The 15,455-nt window shown below is 38.9% G+C and overlaps 1 protein-coding gene across 1 annotated transcript; it reads left to right on the top strand.

Annotated features, from left to right (window-relative positions):
• The first annotated feature begins 594 nt into the window (after positions 1 to 594).
• Positions 595 to 12,972, top strand: bnip3lb (BCL2 interacting protein 3 like b). The gene is made up of 6 exons (XM_088320265.1): positions 595 to 840; positions 4,408 to 4,669; positions 7,991 to 8,066; positions 8,180 to 8,283; positions 9,368 to 9,517; positions 11,259 to 12,972. The coding sequence occupies exons 1-6, from the start codon at positions 798 to 800 to the stop codon at positions 11,305 to 11,307; spliced, it is 684 nt and encodes a 227-aa protein (XP_088176391.1). The 5' UTR covers positions 595 to 797; the 3' UTR covers positions 11,308 to 12,972.
• The last annotated feature ends 2,483 nt before the right edge of the window (positions 12,973 to 15,455 follow it).

Consider the following 15,455-nt stretch of genomic DNA (forward strand, 5'->3'; position numbering starts at 1 on the left):
TGGCATTTCCACAATGTCATCAAGAAAACTGATAGCAGACCTGCTTTTCTTCTGACTTTGATAACAGACAGGCATTTTAGAGATGTAAGTTTTATTTGTATAGGTTTCTAGACGCGAAATAATTTGTTGTTGATGTGATATCGTGTGGAAAATGCCGTAATGCGGGGTTGGCACAAATATATTATTCCACCCCATAAAGTGAAAACGTATGGCGGGGGCGCGGTATCCTGGGGGGTTTACTGTACCCGTTAACATGGAAAAAACAACGTTCTGATCTATAATAACTTTTTTTAAGGCAAAATATACCACTTCATGTTGATGGAACGTTTGTTTTATGGAAATCAACTTGGAATCAACTTTTTAAAACATTAAACTATGATTTTTATATATATAAAAAAAGCGTACGTGACTTTAAGTATGCTATTAATGGGTGCCGAATTGTCGTTCTAAACAAAAAAAAAACTTATATTTTTATTCTTTTTCTAGCGCTCACATGTTTTGAAACTAAAGAGGTTTATTTTTATGACGGCATTCGACGAAGTATTTAGTTCTTTTAGGAAGGTTATATAAAGCCTGCTGTTGTTCTCACTACGTCATCAGTCAGCTCCGGGAGGATCTGCGAGCCTCGCGGCGGCGACCGCCTCGGCAGCAACCCCCACAATATCCCAAATAAGAACATTTTACTTCGGGTTGCTGTCCTCCAAGCACAAAAATCGTTCGCAATTTGAACGTATGAAGGAAAAACGTGTGACGAATTTTGGTGTGCATCCCTAGCTAACTAGCTAGCAGGCTCAACGATGGCGGACGCAACAGACAACAACGGAGACTCCGGGCTAAACGGTGAGTTTTGTATTTATTTTAATGGTTTATTTGCACATTTCTCGAAATACAGCACACATTTCATGCATTCTAAAAACAAAATTCAAACAGTTCAACGGGTTCGTTTCTTTTTGGTCGCCAAGCTATATATTAGGGGGCGGGGCTGAGTAGCTGAGTTCCGTTGTTTGACAGCGCAAGGACCAATGTTTTTTAGATATACATGATTGACAGGCCGGTGCGCCAATTAGAATTACTAAGCGTAGTTGTGGAGGTAGTCTTAGCTTTTGTCAACAAGATCGAAGATACCAAAACGGCTTTTAAAAAACGACATTTTTCCTGTTTTACTTTTAAACGATTTTTACTGTAATCTTTTCTCTTTTACTTTACACATTGTTTTTCCTCATCCCAGTAACATTAGAAGCCCTGCTGTTCAGATCAGGAGGTGGGGCTGGGGTGCCAATTTTCCGTTGTTTGACAGCATCAGGACCAATGGGTTTTAAGATTCTTTGATTGACAGGCTAGTGCGCCAAACAGAAGGTAGATTTAAGTTGCGGAGGTGGGATTAGTGTTTGTCAACAAGATGAATTCGAAGATGCCAGAATGCCTTAAAACAACTTTTTTTTCTTTTTTTTTTTAAACTTTGTTTTTCTCTGTTATCTTATTTTTATTTTGCATCTTGTTCTTCCTAATCCGAGTAGCTCAAAATTCCGCTGTTTGACAGCGTAAGGGCCAATGGTTAACATATTGATTGACATGTCGCAGAGCCAATCAAAATAAATAGCGTTGTTACGGAGGTGGGATTAGGTTTTGTCAACAAAATGAAATGTAAATGGTCTGCATTTATATAGCGCTTATCAAGTCAATGAAGACCACTCAAAGCACTTAACAATGTGCTTCACATTTACCCATTCACACACACACACCTTCACACGCTGATAACGGCGACAGTTATGCAAGGCACCTACCAGTTTATCAGGGGCATTAGGGGTTACGTGTCTTGCCCAAGGACACTTCGACATTTAACTCTGAGGAGCCTGGAATCGAACCTTCGTCCTAAAGACGAGCAAAATCGAAAATGATGATATTCGGGTTTAACTGGACCTCCCACCCCCTTTGTTTCCCCTTTAAATTGTTCCAAAATATTTCTTTTTTATTATTATGAGTTATATTTATTTATTTAATACATTTTAGACTAGCATCTGAAAGTCGCGGTTCCTCATCGAATAATCGTGCCTAAATCAAACAATTTTGATCAAACAAGTTGAACTCGTCGAAATTTCAGTTAAGGATACATTTTATTTGAAGAGTTTTATTTATTTTTCCTCATGACGACAATGGGGCATTTTTATTTCAAGCTCAACCACCAGGAATGATGGATGTCCCCGAGTACTTTAAATATCTCCAACAGCTTCTGCGACATATACTCTTATTATCAATACTAACAAAATGATTAACAGTAGTAGTGTATAATACACCACAAAAGATACAGTATTGTATCAGTGACTCACACACAAGATTTTGAACTGAATGATGAGAGAAAAAGCCATTGTGGGAGGGAGTTCTGCCAATAGCTTATCAGTATATTTATAATGCTGTCATGCACACCAATAGTAGACCAGCATCTTATTTGATGCGGACTAATAGCAGACAAGCATCTTGGAGACTTAACTTGTCATATGCACAAACACCTCAAAGTTTCATATGTTTTTAGCATGTGAGATAATTCTTAGTTAATGTGGTTTAGTGGTGAAATGCTATAAAGAGGGGCGGAAAACACATCATATTCCATATTGTTACGTGAGAACACGAGAAAATGAGAAAGTAGGAACGCAGTAACCTGGGGATATATTGTAATTGTGATCCCCAATGAAGCAGAAGTAAGATCTTAAGCTTGACCCGACCTGAATTTCAGGCTGGTTTGGGCCCAAAATGTCAATCATTAAGGTCAGGTTCGACTGGGCTTCTCTCTCTCTCTGTGCCTTTTTTTGTCTCTGTTTATTTCTCTCTCTTTCTCTATATTATCTCTCTCTTTCTCTTTCTCCCTCTCTCTCTTGTGATGGGCTGAAATCTTAAGGATGTACTGTTGCTTTGGTTTATGGTCCAATTCACCATCTATCAAAATGATGGGCGACCTTAGAAAGTTTCCGTCAACTCTTGAAAAAAATCCGTCAATGATGGAAACTTTTCAGTCAATGCAACCTCTGCAGACACAGAAACTTATGAGATGTGAATGTTTTTAAAGTCTTGTTTAACTTAGATTTGGTTAAAAAGACCCCGCTTGAATTTGTTATCATATATCACCTCTCCTCCCGAGTCCTCACACGTAAAATATGAAATTTGGAGTTTGCTTCAGACTCGGTCATGCAAACAGAGTGAATTGGTCGGGCTCAGGCTGGGTGGGGCTTTCATACCCACGGGCCTGGGGTGGGTCGAGCTGGATTTCTTTTTGACCCGATCGCACCTCTGCCATGAAGTTTGTCATCAAAGTTATCCCCACTTGACTTAAGATTTGAGTTGAAGGTTCCAGCTGTCACGCAGTACACGTCAGGACAACGATGGAAAGACATGCCCCCACGTAGGTTATCAGCAAGTTGGGGCAGGCGTCATCGGAACCTAGAGACTATTTTTGGACACTTTCCTGGCACAATCGCATCGGCACAGAGTCGAAAACAAACCAACAAGCAATAGTATTTATTGCATGTACTTTCCCAGGCGAGATGTTGATCTTGTAATAAAGGTCAGCAACTCTTGCTAGTGTACGAATGGAATGTCGTTTTTTTGGGGCCAGAATGTTGGCAAACGCCGGCTGGCCCCACGGCAACCAAATTCCAGCTCGCAGAGAGCACACAATGCTCTGTCTAAAGCTGCTTTCCTCTTTTACTGCACCCTGTGTCATCCGCGTTGACTTTTTTGGGGTGAGGAATAAATGTTGGTCAGGGTTAGGCCGGGCTGTTGTATTATTTTTTTTCTTTTTTTCTTGTGTTTTTCTTTTATTTTTTTCTGCTGTTTTCCTCTTTTTCTTTCTTTTGTTCCCCTTTTATTTTCTAATTTCTGTTTCCTTTTTATTTATTTTTTTCCTTTTTTTCGTTCTTTTGTTCCTTTTTTTTCGATTTTCCTTTTGCTTTTTCTGTTTGTCTTTTTCTTTATTATGTTTTTGTTTTTATTTTCCGTCTTTTGTTCCCCTTTTCTTTTTCTTGTCAGGTTCTCATTTTTTTCTTTTGCCTCTTCTTTTTTTTTGCCTCTTCAGTTTTTTATTTTTTCAGTCTTTTTAGCCTTTTATCTTTTCTTCCATTTTTACATTTTTTTTTTTTTTCCCAATTAAAAAAAAAAAAATTCTACCCTTTTCCCTTTCTTTTTATCCTTTCTATTTTCTTTTTATCTTCTTTTTTATTTTGGGTCTTTCATGACTTGTTTATCCTGATGTGCCACAATGTAAACAATGTTCACTACGTTGTAATCAATTACAACATAGACATCCAGACCAATTCTATTCCATTCTGTTTTACTCACTCAGTTCTCATTAAAACAAAGCCTATATAGTACTGTAACATATTTTTAGTTAGAAAAATGTTTCGTTCGTGCCCACAGGGTCGTGGGTGCAGTTGGAAATGAACAGAGGCGCCGCCGAGTCCAGCCAGTCCTCCCCGGCAGTGGGCCCCGCTTCGGCCCTGGGGCCTCCTAACACTCAAGTGGACCAGGGAGAGGAGATAGAGGGGGAGACGGGTGAGGAGACAGTAGGGGGGGTCCTGGAGCATGTGCCGTCCTCGTCCTCCATCCACAACGGCGACATGGAGAAGATCCTGCTGGACGCTCAACACGAGTCCAGCCGCAGCAATTCATCCTGTGACAGGTGGGTGGCGCCCTTCATCTGATCTACAAAAAATATCAAAAATGTAAACACACATTTCAAATTTTTGTTAACAAATTTGTTCTTTGGGTTGAATCTTTGAATATAATAAACATTCCCAATATGAAATTGATATATGCCTAAGGACCCACCCCTTGTGTAGAATTAAACATGTCCTCATTATTATTTTTAGTTTTACTTTATTTCATTTATATTATTTACTTTTTTCTAATTTTCTTTTCTCTCTACTTCTGTAGCACTCTCTGTTCCCTTAAAAAATGATTAACTTTGGTGAAAGAGTCAAACTTTTGTCTGTAATGATGCAATGTTCGATAAAATGGTCTTGGCGCCCTCTGCTAGACCAAAGCGGTGCTACAACTCTCGACGTCACAACAGAATTGTGTGCACTCTTATTTGCATCGATTTAACGTTCTTAGTGGCTCATAAATCGATTTGATTACAACTCTTTTGATAATAAATTTTAATCTTTTCTATCGATCAGTTGTTGCAGCCCAGAATGAATGACCTTTATAGTCGTTATACAACTATAACGGAATATGAGGGCATCTCCTTTCAGTGCCAGTAAAACAGTAAGGTAAAAATGTGTGAAATGATAATAACATTAAAAAATATATATCTTTCTATCTAAACTACTTAATAAACCCTGGTCTGTGTGTGTTTGTATGTGACTTATCAGTTCCAAAACAGCTGAACTGATTTTCGTGAAACTATACACAGTCGTACTTTAAGCCTCTGCGAGTGTCTGTAGCTAGGTTTTGCGTCACTCCTGATAAATACCAACAAAATCCATAAAAATCTGCTTTCGTGCACGAACGGCTCTTTTGCTGCATGCACCTTAAATTAGCTAGTGTTGTTGGACTCATTGATAATGGAAATGAATCAATTATTAGTATTGTCGTTATTATTAATAACAGTATCTCATCTCATCTCATCTCATCAGCCGTACCACTTATCCTCATTAGGGTCGCGGGGGGGGCTGGAGCCCATCCCAGCCATCTCCGGGCAGTGGGCAGGGGACACCCTGAACTTATCATAATGTTTTATTTATTCTTTCAGAAAATTATGCTCATGAACGCTGTAGATGTGAGTTGAGAGTGGTAATGGCTCCTGGGAAGAAGCTGCTCATCATTCTCTTTGCTTTTGCTTTGATTCACCTGTTGGGCCTTCCTGAAGGCAGCAGGTCAAAGATCTGGGCAGCTTAATTTGACCTGTACTTAATGAGGTTTTTGTGTTTTGCTAAGGCACCAAGTGGAGTAGATGTCCATCAGGGAGGGGAGAGGGCATGCATTGATTCGCTGTGCTGCTTTCACTGTCCTCTGCTGCCTCCCTCTGTCCCCCTCCAGTGCAGCTCCCGTACCAGACAGAAACAGCCATAGAAGGCTAACAGTAGCTTCCTCTCTAGGTGGTTCTTCCTGAGGACTCTCAGGAATTGTAGACACTGCTGGTCCTTTTTTATGATGGCTGTGGTGTTTGTTGTCCAGGACAGATCATCAGGGATTTGATTCTTAGTCCTTTTTTCCGTTTTTTTAATTTGGCCCCCAAGCTTCTTGACCGGCATTTCACTCTGTGAACTCGTCCCTAAAAGGCCCCATTCATCAGAGCTTTGACTTACAAATAATTTCCTTGATTTTATAATATGATCTGAACGTGCTTTTAGTCTCATGATGATACCAAGAAGGAGTTGAAGAAGAGTTGAAGCCACATTGCATCACACTTATCATCAGATCTGTGATCAGTTGCTTAACAGGATGGCTTGTCTGTTGTTGCTACGGTAACCAACCAGTTTTTGTCACATGCAGACCAACTGGCCTGATTTGTAAGGAATATATTTTATTTTGCTTTGCAGTAGAGCTCCAGGATAAGACACTCATCTTTTCTCTGAAGGGGATTCTAAAGTGAAATTGCAGTATATTAAGGGATAGAAACCTACGCGTATTATGCTACAATTGACCCACCCCCTCTTGCGGTGCCCCAGATAAGTAACATTCAAATAACAAAATAGTATATAGTTAGTGGTACTCTGATGTAATCTGATTAAGTAACATTATGAATGAATATACATGTAAAGGAAACATGACGATTGATTTACCTGTGTTGTTGATATGACTTAAACTGATCCGGTGGAATAGCGGGTGGATGCAAAGTATTAGAGTTGGAATTATCTTTCTTGTCATGGATTACTACTTTACAAGAGATTAGATTAGGCATGACAATCCAGAATAAACATGTAATAAATAGGAGGTGACGGCGACTTTGAGGACAGTCAGGCACTTAAAATACTTGCGTTGCGTTTAACACCTCCTTATTGTTTTTTACTTATTGTTTTTGTTTTACTCAAGGCAAAACTGTATACTTACCTAGGAGTGTGCACTACGAATGGAATAAAAGTTAATTTTTATTTTTTTTGTTGTCCATGGGGAGAGGATTTTTACCAGGCACTGTTTAATTTGAAAATATTTCCACAAATGACACCCACCCCCCATTCTTTAAGTCTATCACAAGAAATATGTCCATCTTCAAAATGTTCTAGTAATAGTCCAGATCATAGACCATTTACGGGAATTCTTTAGCAAGGGTAGCGATGCCTGAGCCTTCTCCGAATTTCTCGATCATCGCAAGCTTTTTTTTCATGGTGATCATATTTTTGCTTCCCCCTTTAGCATCGCTGCAAGCTTTGTGACCCTTAGCGAATGGATACAGTACGGTCTTCACAAAGCACACGAGATTCAGAACTCAATTAAGGGAAAGGCATTGTAGATAGTAGTTCAGCCAATAATATATAAACATATTTTCATGAAGCTGTGACGCAAACCAATTGCAAACCGGCATCTCTGATGACGTTGACCAATAGCAGACAGGCATCTGCGAGTTGTAGCGCCACGTTTACGGTGTCAAAAATCCCCTAAATAATATCTTGTTTACCTATTAAATGTTATGGGTTTTCATAGATTAGTCCCAACAGTTGGAAAAAAAATATTCTATTCACACCCTTTAAATCAGGACAATAAGAGGGTTAAATTAATCAAGTACCTGGTTTATTGATTTTTTTTTTTTGTACCTAAGAAAGAATTGAAATATGGGTGGGCGTTATACACGAGGTTTTACGGTAATATATAACTATTTGTGCAAAGAATGATCCATCAAAAATAATGCTGACCACAATGGCAAAACATTAAATCTGACCTCATCTCTCGACCCACAAGACCTCTACTGTCTATCTTTAGTAACAATATCTAAATCACTTGCATTGTTTATACTTAAAATGGTAATTCTCTAATTGATTTTTTTGTTTTTGTCTGTTAGTCCTCCGCGGCCTCACACACCCCTAGACGATGGGCAGATCATCTTCGACGTGGACGTTAGCGGCCGAGCAAGCCAAGTAAGAGCTCAAAAGCGCTTTATGGGGATCGTCACTGTTGCCGTGACAGACCTCCCGATCTGCGATCATGCACCAGAAACGTTCTCGGGCTCATGGTTCTCTTTTTCTTGTAGACCGAAGAGGACATTGTGGACAAGGAGCGGGACGTGGACATCCTGATGAAGGAAGCAGATTGGGTCGCGGACTGGTCCAGTCGACCGGAAAACATTCCTCCTAAGTAAGCATGCACTGTGTAAACATTCTCGCCGACGCACTAACGCAAGCTAGCATGTGATTTTTCTGTTAAAGCAACATTACAGAGTTGTTAGTGTTGATTTCTGGAATGAAGCGCACAAAGAGAGACGAGAGACCTCAATTTCAAATCATTTCTAGCTTAGCGGTGTGTCGTTAGCAAACAAGGCGGCTCTTTGAAGCAAACGACAGGAGCCGGCGCCCCAACAATCAGGAGCCAGCTCCCTTCGAATTAGTGATATGTCGTATGCGGGCATAACGGCTCAATGAGCCGAGTCTTTGTACTGGACAACAGCTGCCCTTCAGATATTGATGTGTCGTTCGTGAACCTAATGGCTCAATGAGCCAACTCTTTGAAGTGAACGACAGGAGACATCTCCCTTGGAGACGCTTTCTTTTGTGATTGGTCAATATGCATTTTTTCTGGGGTTCTGTGTTGTTCACTTAATTTATTATGTATTCGAAAACTTAAAATGGTCTTGTATTCTATCATTATTTTTGTAAATATTTCAATTTAATTTCCTGTGTTTTTCAGAGTTAATGCGTTTCACTTATCTTCTTTATGTGACAAATTTAGAAGTTATTCTTGTATTTCATAGGTTATTTGTTGTTGCAGTGAAAAGTACATATTTTTAATTTAGTTTTTGTGGCCTTATGTATTTTTCAGGGATACCTTGACTTTAAAGTTCCTTAGTATAAAAAGTTTAAATGAGTTAAAAGTCCAGTGTAGGAAGAACTGATGAAATCTGTTATTATTTGATCATGTAATCGATTTTGTTAAAAGTTTATTAAATAATTTTGTGCATAATAATACTTGATAATTGAAGCTATATCAATTAAAACAAAACAAATCTGAAGAGCTGTTCGGGGTGCCTCTTTTTAGTAAGATGAGCTGAAAGAGCTGGAATTCCTATCTGGAATAACTCTTTTATTAAAAAAATAATAATAATCTGATACAAAGTTTGAAAGATGAAAAAGGACAGAACTTCTTTTAACCTCAGAGTCTTCTGTTGTTTTATGTTTAACTTTGTATAAAGTTTATAATAAATGCCCCTTTCGCCCCTCACTAGGGAGTTTCATTTTTGCCACCCCCGTCGCCCGGCAACACTAAGCATGAGAAAGACGGGTGCCATGAAGAAAGGAGGCTTCTTTTCCGCAGACTTCCTCAAAGTTTTCATCCCCTCGCTGCTCATTTCGCACATCCTCGCCCTCGGACTTGGGTAAGACCCCGTTTTCTTGTTAGGGGCGAAAAGGAGTGACAGTATGTTCATGAAGCCACAATGAGTAAAGCTTGTCTCCTGATGACTTCCAAAAAGGTCCTCTGTCGCTTTGCAACACATCCACTGCCTTGCATTCCAAGCATCTTTTCTTAAAGTGACAGTGTGTAATAGTTGACCACTAAAGATCGTTGCAGCTTAGAATAAAGCTGAAGCGTGTCGTTTGGAAGAAGACACACTACCGAAGCCCGAAAGATTCCACTGAGTAAAATTTGAAGATTAAACTTAGCTAGCAACAGGGCATGAAAGCATGCCAGCAAGCAACAAAGAGAGACAGAGCTAGCTTTATACTGGACCCGTTGAAAAGACTCAATAGCTGGAGATTGTCAGAGCTGGCTAACCTTAGCATTTAGAGAAGCTACCAAATTGGACCAGAAGTTTGCAAGAGCATGCTTTATTTACATAGCGCGCCTAACTTTGATAATAAAGGGTAGTGGTGAGCCATAGCCAGAGGCTGAGAGGCAAACAAGGGTGGCTAGAGAAGCAAAGGGTTGAAATAAACAGAATACGCCTAAATTACAGAAATCTATGACGTTTGCATGTGGAAGGCAAGTGAAACTGAAGGACAAAGCAGGAGAAGTAAACAATCGGCTCGCTACAACGGGTCAGGTGTATCGACATTTCGTTCTTACAAAGAATGACAATACAAAGGAAATTATTATTATTATTATTAATAATAGCGGATAGCGGGAAGCCAGAGCTAGCGGCTAAAATGAGTGACTAGAGAAGGAAACTGCGGGGGGGAGGAAATGCAGACGATTCCTGACTTGTGGAACTGCGCAATGTTGGATTGCATGAGATCTGGAAAGCAAGTGAAACTGAAGCACGAAGCAAGATCAGTTTACAATAACAAACGTGTCTGGTAGAGAGCCATAGCTTGCATTCAATTTGCTAACATTGGTGGCTAGAGAAGTATACAGTGGGGAAAAAAGTAATACAAAAACCAGGAGAATCAGACTTAGCTATGTGTGGAGAGTGACTGGTAAGTGCTAAAAGCAGCGCTGAGACAAGCTAGTTTTACAAAATCTTCATTCGGGCTTCTGTAGTAGCAAAATGGCGGCCACACACTGTCAAAATTTAACAAAAAATGTTTCTGACATAGTGCAATTGTTTTTCCTTATTATTCAAATCTATGGTGTTCATATTTAAACAATTCGAGTATTTGTGTAATAATAGTCTGTGGTTTGCAATAATCTGTGGTCTGTGTAGCCCTTTTAGACTCTTTGTGATTAAGGGCGTCACAAATAAACATGATTTTACTTGGGGGTCGCTACAATTTACACACTGAGCCTTAAACTCTTCATTCAGGTGAAATTTTCATTTTTAGAAGTGAGATTTTAAGACACATGTATATGTTTTTGCCACTAGATGACACTGCATTTTACAAACTGTCCCTTTAAAGGTCACAATCAAATGTTATGCTCACCACTAAGGGTTGCTATAATTTACACACTGAGGCTTTAAATAAGAAGAACCTATGTATTCTTCATATAAGCAAAATTGCTGTTTTGAGAAGTAAATTCTTTAAGACCCATGGAGGTTTTTACCCCTAGCTGACACTGCATTTTGCACACTGTCCCTTTAAAGACCACTGTCAAATTTTCTGCACATCGCTTAGCGTTGATATAATGACACACTGGGCTTTGTATTTATTTGCAAACGTTTACCTGCATTTTGTCTACAGAGTGTACATTGGAAAGAGGTTGAGCACGCCCCCCGCCAGCTCCTTCTAAAGTTCTCCACGTAGAAGAAAAGAAAAAGTGCCTGCCTGCAAAGTAGCCTGGAGCTCGCCAAAAAAGTGTTGCCGTCATTCAGAGTTTCTCCTCCTTCCCCCTTGCTTGCCCCGCCCCTTTATCAAAATCCCTCACCTCGGCCACGCCTACTTTCATCTGACAACATCAATCCATTTGTAAACAATGATTTCAAACGAAAGTAAAACAGGGTGCAGGTGAGTGGGAGGAACAGTATTTTCCAGGTTCCGGGTCCGGAAAGGTTTTGACACTTCATAAATGTTGTTCATTTAGCTTGCCTGAATGTATTTGCTATCCTATTAACCAGAGTGAAGTTTTGATCATTGATTTGAAGTATTTCTGGGGAGAAAAAATCGCCAAAAGCTTGATATTCAAGGGTTGACTTGTTTGGATTTTATTTGTCATTTCAATAACAAAAAAACGGCATCAGAGCCTACCTGAGTTAGCGCTAAGGTTTCTCTGTTTTTAACCTGCAACTGGAGACTTGTTTTGATTTTATCATAAAAAAAAGATAACAACGAAACAGCATTAAAGCCTTCCTGTGTTAGCAGAACAGCTATACACTTGCTTGCTTTTGGTCATTGAAAGAATACAAAATGGCGTAGAAGCGTTCCTGAGTTAGCGCCACGGCTCCTATGTTTTTTTTTAACCTGCAGCTGTATTCTACCCGGCAACAGTTACAATTTCAAGCGTTGACTTGTTTTGATTTGTCATTGTAATAACAACAAAATGTCTTCATAGCCTTCCTGAATTATCGCCACGGCTTCTATATTTTTCAACCTGCAGCTCTAATCTAACGACAAACAGCTCTGACGTACCGCGTTAACGTTTTAAATTTTATCTTTCATTAGGAAAAAACAACAACAACTAAACTGCATTAAAGCCTTCCTGAGTTAGCGCTAAGACTCATCTGTTTAAACCTGCAACAGCTTCAGTTTCGAGTGTTGACTTGTTTTTATGTTGATTCTCGTTTCAAAAATAACAAAACCTTCCTGAGGTGGCTCCATGGATAGTACATTTTCAACCTGCTGCTGTAATCTACCCGGCAACAGCTTTAATGTCGAGTTTTGATTGGCTTTTATTCAATTTCTCACTTCAAAAACAACAAAACCTTCCTGAGTAAGTGCCATCACGTCTATATTTTTAACATGCAGCTGTAATCTTCCCGGTAGAAGCTTATTGAAGTGCAAACATTGACTGAAAGAGTTTTTGATGCGCTTTTAGACCTATCACCTAAACGTGTCAAAGACGAAAAGATTCGGTGTTAAATCTTTATGATCTTTTTTACAACAACGAGAATTTGTATGAACTTCGATGAGTGGGGGTTTTGATTACTATATTGGCACAACTGGCCTTTTTTCTTTAAATTTTCCCAACATTTTTAAAACTTGCCCTAAAATACATTTAAAAATTGCGAGAAGGAAGCCGAAGATGAAATTCTTGTGATGCATTTTCTTTCTCTCTTTTATTCCACTGATTAAAGATATCCTGAATGAAGAAGTCGGCTTGGCTTGACTTTGGATGGCTTTAAGATGATTAAAGTAAATATTTCTCACAAATACATTTGAATGCTCCTCTAAGTGAATGCTTCAATTGACTATGTGTGTATATGTATCTCAAAATGAATATTTCCAACATATGATTCAACCTAATGCTTCCATGTCGTGTTTATGAGCATCCCTCCCACTCCCTTTTCATGTCAGCACACCTGTTATCCACCAATAAGAGCACAGCAACAGTGAAAGCTCCGCCTTCTGCAGCCATGGCGTTGCTATTGGTTACCGTGGGTGGAGACCAGTTACGTGATGTCATAATATTTCTTTCTCCCAAGTAAGTCAATCGAAATGCTTTGTCATTTTCCAAACACACTCAAGCAGACAACAAAGCATGCATGCATATATTTATTGTTTTGATTCTGATTTTTGTTGCACCTTCACTTTCTACACGTGCATGTATTTATTTCCATGCCCCATTCACATTTATTTATAGAAAAAGTATTTTTGTCATTGATAAATGATTAATATGAGTATTGTTTACAATATATATAATATGCAGTTGGCAAACATATTTATACCTAAATAATCATTGATATTTTAGGTTTGCCATAATATCAAATATGCTATCTTTCAATTTTATTCTTTTTCAATGTATAACCTAAAAAAATAAACAATTAAAAGGTCATACTAACACCAGAAATGAGCAAGTAGATGGGGTTTCTCATCTTTTCTGATTGCTTAGTCATTTTTTTTTATCTTTTACTCCTTTTGTTGTTTTCTACTGTATTTATAGGATATGGGTACATGATACTCTTCTCTCTCGAAAAGGGGCCAATAGAAATGCTGCGTTCTAAGCACAAAGTCATGCAGACAATTGAGCAAATATACGTGTTTTTTGTTAAAAAATTTTACATGTTTAAAAATTCATGAAAGGAGATGCAGGATATAATGGAACACAAACTAGCTCTAACTGAACAAAACATGAAGTTAAGACATCGCATGACATGTCTAATACTAACTAAACAAAAATATGAAAGACAAAGCATAACATGTCGGAACACTAACAGATTTTTTTAATAAAGGCAGACAAAGCAGGATACAATGGAACATGAATTAGCTGTAACTGTACAAAACTTTGAGATATGACACTGCAGAATATTTTTACTCTAACTGGACAAAAATAGGTGAAGAAAGCATAGTATGTTGGAACACTAACAAAACAAAACGCAGGATATGTTGACACACTAGCTCTAACCGAACAAATCATTGAGACAACTTAGGCTATTTTAAAACCTCAATTAACTGAACACAACCTGGATGAAGACAATGCAGGATATGTAGAAACACTCGTTTTAACTGAAGAAAACCTAAAAGGACAGAACGTAGATTTTGGAACCTAAACTGACAAAACGGAAGACAATGTAAGATATGATGAAACAGTAATTAGCTCTAACTCAACAAAACATAGAAGAAATACAATGTATGTTGAGGCTCTTACTAGTTTAGCTGTCCCAAAATATGAAAGATGTAAAACGCAGCGGATGTTAGAGCACAAATTCCTTGAACAAAACATAGATGGCAGTGCAGGATATGTTGGAACACTAATTAGTTCTAACTGAACAAAACTTGAAGATAAAACATTGCAGGATAACCAAACAAAACCAGAAGACAAAGCATAATATGTTGGAGCCCCAAAACAACTGAACAAAACGCAGTAATTAGCTTTATCTGAACCAAACGTGAACGAAAGATATCCCAGGACAAAGCATTTTCTTCCAGTTCGCTAAATTTTCCTTTTTTTTTTATATATTTTATTTTGGAAGTGTGGGTGAGAAGTGTCCAAGGTTTGTAAACAACCTGGAACTTTCACCGGAAACGCTTTCGATTTTTTTAATGCTTTTATTTGGAGAGGCGCGTTTTCCGGTGTATCCCTTATGCCGACTCACTTGTCACTTTGTGTCTGCACATTAGCTTCGGGAATAAAAATCGTGCAACTGCGTGAAAAAAATATTTTTTTTTTCTTCCATTTTGGGGCGTTTTCACCAGGGTTGGGGGACATATTTAGTCTTTTATTGTCATTTTTTAGTCCTCATTTGTCCGCTTGGGTCAGCCCACGCGCACCTTCAAGTCCATTCATCCAAAGGCGGTGGCCGTGCAGAACCGCATCGCTGAGATCCCCCCCACCCCAAAAAAATCTTTATTTCTTTCTTCGCAAACCATGAGCAGCACGGTGAGTTCGGAGAGCCCGGTCCGGTCCAATCAGCAGTTTTGCGGCGTGTTCTGCAACACTTTGGACTTGGACACGCCGTCGGCGTGCAGAGGAAAGCGAGACAGTCGAGTCATGGAGCAGCCCAAAAAGGTGGAGATCCGTACCGGTTCCGGGAAGGAGGCGCTGCAGAACCTGGGCCGTGCAAAGGTAATTGTGTGTAAGGAAGCCCAAATGGGCCAAAATATAAAAATAAAAATATTGCAAAGAATAGCAAATAAAATAATATGGCCTTTTAAAAACGAGTCATCAGTATCAAATACGTACTTTTTTTATTTAACAATGAACATTTTTACCGTACAATAGACCCCCAGGATACAGTTACCTCACCTTACGACATTTTAATTTTTCGGTGCGGAGTAATATGC

This window comes from Urocampus carinirostris, chromosome 16 (genome assembly GCF_059441175.1).
Source record: "Urocampus carinirostris isolate Australia breed hairy pipefish chromosome 16, RoL_Ucar_1.0, whole genome shotgun sequence".
Lineage (NCBI taxonomy): Eukaryota > Metazoa > Chordata > Actinopteri > Syngnathiformes > Syngnathidae > Urocampus > Urocampus carinirostris.